Source organism: Strix aluco, chromosome 26 (assembly GCF_031877795.1).
Source record: "Strix aluco isolate bStrAlu1 chromosome 26, bStrAlu1.hap1, whole genome shotgun sequence".
NCBI classification, from domain to species: domain Eukaryota; kingdom Metazoa; phylum Chordata; class Aves; order Strigiformes; family Strigidae; genus Strix; species Strix aluco.
This window is the reverse complement of record NC_133956.1, coordinates 4,351,605-4,364,105: the sequence shown is the minus strand read 5'-3', so window position 1 is coordinate 4,364,105 and position 12,501 is coordinate 4,351,605. Positions and strand designations below refer to the sequence as shown.

At 46.3% G+C, this 12,501-nt stretch overlaps 1 protein-coding gene across 2 annotated transcripts in view; it reads right to left on the bottom strand.

Moving 5' to 3' along the window:
• The window catches only part of ARID1A (AT-rich interaction domain 1A), a 61,341-nt gene that overhangs the window by 37,020 nt on the left and 11,820 nt on the right, over positions 1–12,501 (bottom strand). For both annotated transcript variants that reach the window (XM_074807308.1, XM_074807309.1), the window contains exon 2: positions 71–283. In XM_074807308.1, coding sequence (XP_074663409.1) covers positions 71–283 — 213 coding nt within the window. The remainder of the gene's footprint in view (positions 1–70; positions 284–12,501) is intronic.

The following is a 12,501-nucleotide window of genomic DNA, read 5'->3' as shown; positions in this document are numbered from 1 at the left end:
ACACAGCACTTTGTTGCTTTTCTGCCTGCCCCTGCTGTGAACAGAGACCACAGAAGCTTGGGTGCTCTACCTGCTGCGCATATGAGATGCTGCCCATGGTACTCTGCGTCCTGCTTTGCATTCCCATGGGATATCTCTGGGGAGTTTGTGGCCCATACGGCTGTCCTGGGTAGCCATGTCCTTGCTGTGGCCCTGCCTGAGGTCCCTGTTGTTGTGTGTATGGGTTGTTTCCTCCATAGGGCTGAGGCCTCATCTTCCCCATCTGATCCATCGGGCTTGCAGGCTGCAAAGCAAGTTGCGACACATGATGTACATCCAGCTCCATACAGGAATTGTTCACAACTTCCCCAAAACCCCAGAAGAAAACTTCAACAGGTTGGCGCAGACAAGCAGAAGCTCATCTGTCTCTTCTCAGGTGCTAAACCCCACAGTTACACTCTGAATTACAGCAGGATTCCTGCTGCCCTTTCAAACCTACAGATGTTTCACAAAGAACAAACTGATGAGAAAAAGTCATTTTATGCTGACGTATCTCCCGTGGCCGGAGGACAGGAAAGAAGGGGGGACGGATCATTAAGAAAGATGAATTATCAGTGTTAAGTAGCTTTTCCCCATAGTAGGTAATAGTTTAACATCCAGATATTCCACAACAAGGTAAATTTAGGCTGATAATTTAAATATTCACAAGAAACACTGCTTCTTTCACATATAACAAGGTCTCCCAAAACACTGCAGGCTGTTAATTTACACTTACGCATTTCAATTAATTCACATTGATGTAGTAATACTGGGCAGTGCTACTGACATTCACAGCGTTCAAGACTGCAGTTCCATTTTTGCTTTTTTTTTTTTTTTTTTACATGTGCTTTGTGTCTGCTGCCTTTTGTAGAATAAAGGTTTCTAAATGAAATTTCTTCAGATGCATGAAAAAAAAAAAAAAATTGTCAGCCTTGAAAGCCGGGTCCCTGAGTTTTAGAACAGACATGATGAGACGAGTGAATAAATGCAACTTTCCTAGGATTTACTAATCTGTACTACCCCTGCCTGGAGCCAAGACATAAGAACAGTCAATCAAATTTCCTGAAAGTGCTATAAACTGCAAACACAGTCTTTCTACCTAGGCAGTACTATTCCCACACTAAAGCAAGGACTGTTTTGGCGGAGCGACCTCCAAATGAATCCCAGGCACAGTCTTTAACCTCCATCACTGGGACTGAATAAGAATTGTTCACTGATCTCTTGATGACCTAACTAATACCAATTAGATGTTTTCCACCAGATCACCATGACAATGGACTCTCTATTACACCATTCCTTCCTGCAACTAGCCCTAGGGTGGTATTTGTACAGATCCACCCTCTCTTGCTGAGATCAGGTGCTTGAGGAGTGGCACTACAGGCCTGCACAAGCAAGTATCGCACAAAGCCAGCTCCTGCTGGAAACCTGAAAGAATCCTGGAGACCAGAACAGTATTTCAGTTATGTTTGCAGAATCCACCCTCCTAGGAAAAAAAGTTCGTGCAGTATGCTACACTTCAGAAAATCCTACCCCAACAGCCAGCACAGCTTGAAGTCCCAACACACAGACCCTGAAAACATTTGTTTGACCAGCTGTCTGCTACGTCTTGCCTGCCAGGCAAGCCACACAGCACCGAGCCCACGCCAAACAGAAGTAAGTAGGGGCGCAACGGGGAGTTAATGGTACTCTTGTGGGGCAACAGGAGCTGGGCCACAGGGGGGAATTTAATGGAGATGGCAGGAAAAGCACCCCGGTTTTGGTAAGGGGGGGGGCTACCCGCTCAACTGGAATCAGGCTCTCTTAGAGAAATTTGCACCAATATGGCACAAATCAATTAAGAACCAGGTCCAAGTCCCTTCCTCCACTCCAGTTCAGCCCCGGACAACCCTGCCAATACAGTGTTTGCTGTCCTACAGAAGCTGTTCACAGCCAACCGTGTGCATGGCACCAGTATGATTCTCTCCACCAAGGCAGATTTTAGGTGCCCTGCCATGCTCAGCTGTGCTAGATGTTTCCGTTTTCATCCACACTGATACTAAAACAGTTCTGACAAAGTTACGTTTCATGTTTTATGTTCAAGTTATCACAGATGCTATTGCTGAGGAGTAACACGGAGAGAGGCTGCAGGACCTCAGAGGAGGAAGCTCTAGATCCCTGCGCTCCCTCCCAAACGGCCGTACCCCACTGACCCTGCCATGCACCCACACGGGGTTTTGTACCATCCTCTGAAAAGGAGTTTCCATTCAGGGGGGTCAGGGGAAAAAAAAAAAAAAAAAAAAAAAAAAAAGAGGTCTTTGATGGCTGTAGTCTGAATCCTCAGAGCTACAGTGACTTACCTCCTGAATGGCAGCACCCATGTGGAGCTTTCATACACCCTAACGGATGCAAATTGTGTTTACATCTTTCAAGCAATTGTCCCTAATGCTTCCTGAGTCTTGCCTTGTGGGTATCACCTTAGATTACTGACATCTTTTCCCTCCCCACATTATCTTCTTTGGTATGTAAAAACTGTGCCACCAGGAGCTTCCCAGCTCCTAGCTTTTGACGAGTCAAACCTCTCTTTCACCACCCCCCAAGCATACACCGCCTTTCTTCTACCTGATCGAGTGCAACTCTGGGGTTACTGACTGAACATTTCAGCATCTTTTCCGTTTGTTACTTGCTTCCTCCTGGTTGTTACCTCACCTTCGCAGCCCGCTAGCAAGGGCAGCTTCTCAAACACACTCCTGTTTAGGGGTTTTTTTAATATTTTTTTTTTTTAAATACGCACACACCACATGCTGCCTCCTCTGCACAGATTTTCTTGTCTGTGGTCACCCACAAAGCTAACCATATCTTCAGGAAGGATAGAAACAAGGTGAAGATCCACTTTTCCATGACTCCTACAGGAAGCATGACGACTGTTAGAAAACTTCAAGAAACATTTGGAACTGTTTATGCTGTCATTACCAAAAAAAAAAAAAAAGAAAAGAGAAAAGAAAAAACCCAAAACACAAAACCCAAACATATTTCCAGGATGTGACCAAGTCGTCACCTTGATTGCTCAGTGTAGGAGTACACGACGTGCTTCCGAACTGCGCTGCTTTGAACTGCCACTCTTCCACAAGGCCCTAGCACACAGAGGATGCTAAAAACAAACATGAAGAGCATCACTCTAAATTACAGCCTTACAGATAAAATTCTATAAACAGAAGAAATGTAAACGCCAATTAATCTCTAATGAAGGAACTATTTCATATACACACTCCTGACTCGTCGCAAACCAACAGGCTAATTCGTGCTCCCCGGGGCTGCCGTGTACATCTCAAATGCTGCAACGCGTTGTTTCTTCCTTCAAAATCTCCCATTAAAGACACACATCTCTTTTGCTGCCAGGGCTTTAACTGCTCCCATCTTCGCAGTGCTGCTCTGGCTTAAAGAGCCTACCATCAGGAAGTCTACTTGAATCTGCTATCTCAATCCTTTTAGGTAATTTAACTACGCGTGCCTCAAGAAAAGAACAGTCAAAGTTGAAACGCAGTGAAGTGCAGATCGATCCGAGAGCTCGTGCAAAGACTTTGGGGGGAGCAGAGGTGCTCACAGCTCCTTTGTACACCCATGTTACACGAGATGGGTAAGCCAAGAGGAAGCGACGCCTGTTCACTTGCAAGAACACTTCAGGATAAATAAGGAAATACCAAACTCTGACTGCAAAAGGCTGGAGGATTCTTCTCTGGACTGATACATGGGAAATCCTTTCAATAGGAAACCACAGGAGTAGATTACTGTGATTACACTTCAAAAGCAAAGGCCCTGCCACAGAGAGACATAATTGAGAGAAAGTGTTGCTCCTTGATCACTGAAGTCCAGACCCCCTGCTTACACCTCCTCGCATTCATAGAAATTGCTTCTATTCTCCCTTCAATCTCGGTATCTCTGCTGTTTTATAACACTGTTAAGTACCAAAACTTGGCAAAACATAGACCTGTCACCAGTCAAACTTTCAAAAGCAAAGTTTGGTACGGTATGTAATGAAAGCAACCCTAAGCCCGTGCTCCAGAGAAACCGCTGAGCTTTCGAGAAAATTTAAGGTATTTCTAGACTAAGAGCTTGTAACAGCAAGCCCAAAGCGAGCTTAAATTGCCGAGTTCAAAAGCTCTCCAAATCACTATGTGTGATGTAAAGGATGTCAGACCCCTAAAATGAAACGGCACTGTGAAAACCAGCTAGCCTTCAAAAACAATGCCGGAGTTTTCCTAAAAAAAAAAAAAAAAAAAAGCTTCTAAGCAGACAAGAGGATTCCACAAACAATTCTTTTCAGATTTTGTCCGACAGAAGAGAAATTTGGCCTCTTGAAAGAACAGTTTGGTTAAATTGGAGGGGACTTGCCTAATGGTCCCAGCAGGAAAACAAGTAAAGGGAAGAGGCAAATCCCACTTCAGAAGCAAGAGCCAAACCTTCCACAGCTGTACAGAAAAATGTAATTCTGACTTTCCCGATTACCTTATTACATATTTGTATTTTATTACGCCAGAGGAAGAAAAGGAAAGAGAGTCATTTACTGAACTCTCCAGTTTCAAATCAGCGTCATTCAGTTATTGGCAAATGTGGGTATTGGCCACAACTGGTTTCCTCAGCTGCCCCAAAAAAATAGAAAGACCAGAAAAATAGTAAAAAAGCCCTAAGCTCTCACCTTGGATTCGGAATCTTTTCCTGACCAGATTTGCTGTCCATTTTTTGTGATAAAAAATAATAAAAAGCATTACTGGCTGTTTAACCGAGAGAAGCCCTAATTGATTCCCACAGTAATTAACCTGCATTTTACCTCGGAGAGTGGTAGTTAAGGAAGTCGGCACTGCTATTTATAACTCATCTCAAATTGAGGGCAGACTGCCTAAAATCTAACACATCCCAGCTGTACTCCTGTTTGAACTGGGGCCAAGGGAATTTTTTAAAGCAATCTTGGCACTGAATGAATGACACCAACAGTATGAGCGCGCGTGTGGTTGTGTTGTGGTGACGTAGCAGTGGAGGTGGAAGGGGAAGGGGGGGCAGCACGCCGTAATCCCTCTCCCAAGCCCGCTCGCTGCGTACAGGCTCGGCCCCGGCCGGTACAACGTGCCGGAGCCGCCCACCGAGAACCAAACACAGGAAACGTCTTTTCCTGTGGAACGCCTTGAAGTGAGAAGCACATGGCTAATCTGCATAAAAGCAAAGCCACACCACTCCTGCCAGGAAGGTTAGTGCTCGTAATCTCTGGCCATGGAGCTGGCTGCCTGCGAGGACTTGGACCTGCGCCTGATAACCCAGAAAGAGCCGAGAACAGATGGGCAAGGACCCCGGCAGAAACAGCACCGCGCACGTGACTCGCCACATGGCCCCGCGAGCACAAACTATTGTTTGGCTGCTGAGCGCCGGTACAAAGACAAGCCCGGCTGGACCCTGCGAATTCAGCGAGAGGCGGCAGCTGCTCCCCTGCCATCGTCGGGCTGGCCGGAGGACGGGGACCACCAAAGCCCAGAGGCCTGGAAGCGGCCAAGCTGAGGAGAGGCTGCCCGAGCTGAGGAGAGGCCGACCAGCACTAATGCCGGTTAACGCCGTCCCGCAGGCTCGGACAACAAACTGCTCACCTCCCCCAGGCTGAATCCGGATGGGATCTTACTGAAGTGAAAAAACTAGGTCTTGGTAGAAGAGCATGCTCTTTCCTCGTGTCTCCGACCTCTCGTTACCCAAAGGCAAGGGCAAGTAGTCTCGGCAGCCAGCGAAGCTCCAAAGCAGATTGCCATGTTGGCTATAAAAATCATAGTAGTGATGGACAACACTGGGAAGGGGGAGTCATTTTCCTTGAGAATTAGTCAGCTGGAATCATGGTCGTATTGGATTTAATCACGGAAACCAGGCAAGAGAATAAAACCACCCATGCTCCCCCAACCTTTCTGTGCTATTTCTGTCAAAATCAACAAGCTGTATGAAGCAGAAAATCAGCGACAGCAGCATCACCTTAACAGGCTGGTAACACCTACAGTGGCTCATGGAAAAGACCTGGGTTCAAAATCAGCAGCTTTCTCTGCCTGCTTTCCAGCGCCTTCCACCCCGCTGAGAAACACCAACCGTGCCAAGGCAGGCAGGGGAACCTCCACATGAGAGTCATGGCAAATAGAGAATCACTCAGGAAAAATATTTTGTCTCGATCACAAGGCTGCCAAGATGCTGAGCATTAACGTTTTGAAAAAGCAACCCAAATCAAAGCGGAGAGGCTGCCCTGACCTTTGCCACTTCTAGCACGTTCTACATCCTCCAGAGCTACCAAGACCTCAGGCTACCACGAGACACCAAGGCTAGGTCAGGTCTTGGAGTCCCAACATCCAACAGCATTAACACGCCGCATCCACACTGCCTCCAGGGATGAGGGATTTGACCTCTAAGCCCTCCCCCTAGAGTAAACCCCTGCCATATTCTCAAGTTCAAAAGGCACTCAGAGTTGTGCTGCCTGTAGCATCCAGACAAACCCCATTTTCCTCATACTCACCAGAAGTAAGGTATGGTAGGTGACACGGTTCCCGGACACGAGGTACCCATCCATAAGAATGAAGTGCCTGGGAAACATTGTCCCAAGCTGGCACGAAGCCTTGCAGAGCCACCAAAACCAGCGAGGCTGTGAGGATTCACACCAACTGCCAAACTGGTGCAAGCAGTTGGTTGCCAACACCACCACGCAACCATGGCAACGCCACAGCATCACACGGAACCCAGAACTCATGGGGGGAGGGGCAGCACAGATGCTTCAGCAAACCCTACCTGCAGCCACAGGTCACTCTCATGCCTCAAACTGGCACTTCAGACACTTTCACGCCCATTTGTATCTCCTGAAACTCCACACACAAGTGACTCCAATTCCTCCATAGCCAGTCTGGAGAGTTCAAGCTGAGAAACGAGCACAAACTAACAACCGTCCTCATTCGCAAGCAAACACGGTTCGTTTTCCAGCGAGGGACACTTTCATCTGATCTATTTAAGGTGCAACTGGCTGTGCTAAGGTCAATATCCCAGCCTGAACTCGCTGCCTTTTATAGCCTTCTGAAGGGCCAGCACACTGGGTCGTACTTCATTGCCTCTCTTCCTATGGTGGTCTGCTTATAAAGCCAGATGGAAGAGGCTGAGGGCAAATTAAAGTTAAGATAAAAAGAAAAATCCTCCTGTAGTAGATGAAGATGCCCCCAAAAGACAAAACACCGAGAAAATCCCGCAGTAAATGCTACACTGATGTGTGTCAAGTGTCTCACCAGGACAGTTTAAACAAGAGTGTTTTACTGAGAACGTCATCACAGAAATGTGCACTTCCTTTTTTTCTTTTCCCCTCCCTTTTCTAAACTTAAGAAATCCACCAACTTCCTTCAGTCCCTCAGCATAAGCAGGACAACAGGCCAAGCCTGCGCCGGCACTGCTCAGCACCCATCCGTTCCTCTCCTTGCCCCTCCAGGGCCGTACCCATCGCTTTGGGAAACAGGCACTCCACAGGAGACCAAAGCCAACACGACTCCTGCAAACATCAGGGCAGCAACAGCAAATAAATGCCCCGTGTCTGCCTTACAGTGCCAGTGAGCTCTGCTTCGAGGTTCCTGACACGTCGTGCTCCCACACCTCACTGCAGGAATGAAGCAGGCTGGGTGGTTCTGCCTCACACCCGTAAGCTTGAGGTACCAAAACCTGACTTTTGGAATATAGTACAGGACTGGTTTCAGGGTTACAAACACTCACCCTTTGGAAACTTGCAGGACAAATCAATTTTTACATAAGTTATGGAAGAATAAAACTCATCTCGCCCCCACAAATCCTAGAATTTTAATACATAACTGAGAGGCAATATGTCATTATCATCTCATTATCAATGGCCGATGCAGATTAAATTATCGGTTGCCAAAGTGTTCAGATAACTGACCTCTGGCTCAATAGTTTCAGTTCTGCAACTAGAGGGAGCCTGGTTTTTCTTCTGACTTTTTCCAGTAGGTCAGAGTTTGACAGAAGACACTTTCTATTCCTCTAATCCTCTGCTAACACACAGACCTCAGAATAAGCTAACGCGACACACAAAAGGAAAACGGGACATTTTCTAAATTGCCTTGGTCACCTGCTTCTAACCAAGGGTTATTTGGAGCTCCTGTAAACTTAAAATCAGCCCTGTTAAATGTCGCTCCTTTCCTTGATTATACATTTATGGCACCAGATCCAGGATACTAAATTTTACCAGTGGAAAAAAGATGAGTAAGTTTTCTCCAAGCAGCTATACTATGAACTGTAACTCCCTGGCTAAACACAATTCAGTAATTACCCTATTAACATTTCTCAGCAAGAGGCCAGTTCACAGATCTCAAAGGACTTTCCTAAGCACCACTCTTACTAATACTCTTCAAATTGATTAAAACTGACCAGAGTTTTGCTTACAGGATGTATCATTACAGAACATTTTATTTCTGAAAGAAGTCAATCAGAAGAAGGTGATCTGGTGGGGAAGTGAACTGAGAGCCCCACATCAAACCCTCACTGAAAATAACCCAACAGGGGTACATCGTTTGTGCCCAAGTATAAGTAGGGTTCTGGGGTTTTTCTCGGGTTTTTTTAAAAGGTGGAGGGTGGGAAGGTGCCAAGCCTGCCTGTGTTTTAAACAAAGTGCATTTGTTGATCTCATCTTCCTTCCCAGACTGACTTTAAGCCTTCCTTACCAAATTCAACAAATCCAGGCTCTGGATTTCAGTTCCCTCTTCGGTGAGTTGCTCTCTCTGACACATGGCCACACTGCTTCTCACACCACATCATTTAGGTATCTCTCAGGACCCTCGATACAGTATTTCAACCACTATCATATCTAAAGACAACACACAACGGATTTTCTGCGATCTTCAGGATCTACTCAGAGGCAGATGCATGCTCACATTAAGAGGATGTTTTTCTGGACTTGTGAAAAGCTGTAGTACAAAACAACCTGACGTAAGATTTACGCTGTAAACACTGAGGTGGGCTGACCTGGGAGAGGGGGAAACTGCTTTGTTTTTACCCAAAGTCAGCACCAGGCTGAACCTTGCCCACAGCCGGGCTCGCACAGTACCCTCGTCCTCCCGAGATGCACAGGTGACACAAAACGGGCTCCTCACAGACCCCTCTCCTGCCTGCAGCCTCGGTGCACATCCTTGTGGGAGCAGCACAAGGCATCCTCTACCACCTGAAAACCAGGCAACAACCAGAGGATTCATTTCCCTCTCCCTCCATCTCTCTTTTGCCAGCACGACACTGATGATGTGACTAAACACCCACGTTGTTTCAAAATACCGTAATGTAATGCCTTTGCAGGGGCTCTGAACGGCAGGCAGAGACCAGCCCAAGCCTCGGCTGAGCCTGCCCGTGGCAGGGCTCACCTCGCTCTCTGCGACAGGCTGGACGACACACGTTGTCCCGATCTGACAAGCCAGCCCAGAGCGGATGTCGTGGCTGGGCAACCGGTTCCTTCTTTATCAAACAGACACTGATGGGGAAGCACGAGCCGACAGCGACTTGCACGATTATTTTAACATGGCAGGAGATTCTGACAAACACTATTTACTGCCTTAAATGCAGTCAAAATTAACAAAGGGTTATGATTCTTTTGCAATAGCTGGAGACTAGTGAAATTTTCAGACATTTCACAGGTAGTTGGAGTCAGATTATGCAGTTTGCTATTTAGATAGGCAGTGTGATCTCTAACACCTCTGATAATTTCAACCTACATTTAAGGATGAAAATATAATTTCCTCCTATCCAAATAATTAGGTAACTAGCTCTCCCCCCACTCACAGACTTCAACTCACTTTAGAAGCACATTATTCAACCAACTCGCCCCAAGATTTCCAAAGTGCCACTGTTGACTCCTCCCAAAAATCTAAGCAACACCAAGATGTAAAGAAAACTCAGCTCCATGGGAGATGATCCCAAGGAACATGTGATAGTTGTAATGAGGTGGTGTTCCTTTTAAGATGGAAAGAAACTTCCTTCCTGAATATTAAATCAGGCTTTAAGTTTAGCCAACCTCCTACGTCTGCTCTAATGAACTGGAGGCAAGTCAACAAAAAGACAGTTAAGTGTCTCATTACAGCATTTTCGTTCCAGGCCTACTTACACACTAGAAGGAGCAAGCAAGCTCATGCTGTACCACAGAAATGGGACCAGGCCAAGAGCAAGCCATAAAAAAAAAGCAAGAGGAGGAAGGGCTAGGATGGAAGAGCAAAATTATATTAAGTGTCACCACTACTTAAGTGATCTAATTTCGATCAGTAAGAGAGCAGCTGTTCTAGATTGCTTGCGAGATGCAAAATATTTGTACTAAGCACCACTGAAAACCTGAAAGGGCTCCAGAAGCCCCGTAAATACAGAAAACTGCAACCTGTGGCAAACTTCAGTCATCCAGCTAATTGTTCGTAACCCGTTTCCTTTCAAACTGGCAATACTGATCTCGTGGACAGATGTCTTTCGCTACTGAACACGGTGAACATCTTCCAAAACTTTAGGCCTGAAGAAAGGCCCAGTGCAAGAGGCCCGCTAGAGCTCACCAAAGTCAGTTTTATCAATTCGTTAAAAGCCCTTGCTGCACAGAAATCCGATGGGTCCCAGTGCACACTCAAGAGTTGATAAGGTACCTCCAGCATAGCCTCTGAGCTTTCTAAAAACAATTTCTTGCTAGCTCTTCATCCGTAAAATGCAGCATTGCAGGTTTCTACCCACTTGTGTCTGTCTGAAAGCTCAATCTGTATTTCAATATCTCATCACTTTGCAAATTTGTCTCATTTTACACCAGAATAAATGGTGGCTGAACAGACTCAACTGGACAGGCAAATTCCCATGACCTCTAACCATGCCAGGTTGGGAAGGGCACACCCCAGAGACATCTCCAGATCAGGTCAGGGCTCTGTAACACAGCAGGTCTCCAGCCGTCCCAACTCTCCTCCTGCACACAACACTAAGATGGAGGAGGACACAGCCACGCTCATCGTAAGAAAGAGGTACAGCTGTCGGACCTACCTCATCTCAGCGTGCAGAGCTCCATCTTGTCCAGAGCAGCTGCCTGCTTTAATAAAAGCTGCATGTCGGGGCCTGTAGTCTCTACAAGCCACGTTTCAGAATCACACAGGCTCTCCCTTGCTTCTACAGAGTAACTGAATTTATGTTTCATTATAAACGTTTTTAAATAAAGGAAGATGAAAACCATCCAAGAAATCTGAGTTTTGGAATTAATCTGCGGAAGAGACAGGCAGTGTCAGTCTAAGTCAGCACAAAACTCCATCACCTCTCCTCCCAGACCTCACTTCAAACTCACAGTTCAGTGGCGGAGGTCACCTCTGCTCTTCCATGGGGTAACAGGCATCAGCCAGCTGTAATTGCCCAAAGGCACACCCTTACCCCAGCCAGGAGCGCTGGGGTAACGCTCTGCTAATTACCTCAAGAGTATCTCAAACATACCTCAGTTACAGGGTAGCAGCTGACCTTCACAGCACATTTTGCATTGCACTGGGGTTAGCCCGGGTGTTACCTCTTTAGGAAGCAACTTAGTACATCTTAAACCCTGTCCATCCCTCCTGACCCCGCCACAGCATTTTACAGGAGGGACCCAACACGACACAAGGTGACAAAGCTTTGTTTTGCTAATAGGAAGAAGAAAAGTTATTTCCCTTCTCATTACAGCAGCTGACAAATTCAGATGCTATTTTTGTGGATTTTATTGAGCCTTCTCTTATTTTAGCCTTAAAATTCAGCCTTCAAGGCTCCACTTCAGTTCCATGGAACCAAAAATATTTAAAATTGCAGTAATGACAAGTTACCATCTGCATTTACCAAGGATGCACTCGGTAACTTTATAGCAAGCAACAACCAATCTCCAGTATTTATACCCAAATGATCTATTTGCATCCAGAAAGCAGAGCTGCTGTCATGCCTGCGTTGGTAAGAGCAGAGGAGGTTGGGGGAGATGAAAAGACTACGTAGGCAAGAAACTCGGAGCTGCAGCCAAGCCAGCTCCCAGACAGCAGTGAAGACACACTACTAGAGCCTTCACCAAGCCAACGCTGTCGTGATTCAGGTTTGTTACACTTGGCAAGCCCAACACGAATCCCAGCCCCACAGTGACACAAGGTCATTGTTATTTAAAACTGATTTTAAAAAAAAAAAAAAAAAGCCCACCAGCCTTTGGTTAGAGTGATTTTTGAAGCCTGGGTCCACTGCCCCACGCTCGCTTCTGTCCTTGGGCTTTTATTTCATCTACATCCAGAAAAACCCAGCTTTCTTTTAAAGCAAAACGAACAATGTGAAGAGTTGCTTAGCAAGTTAAAAGGAGTGCGTGCTGGCAGCTGGTGAGAAGACACAAAAATTCATAACTGTGCCAATGCCATGGGGGGAGGAGGAACAGCCAACGCTGCAAAGTCTTCACTGGTTTCAGGAACAGGTATAACAAGAAACTGTAAGACAACTCATATGAGAAAAGGA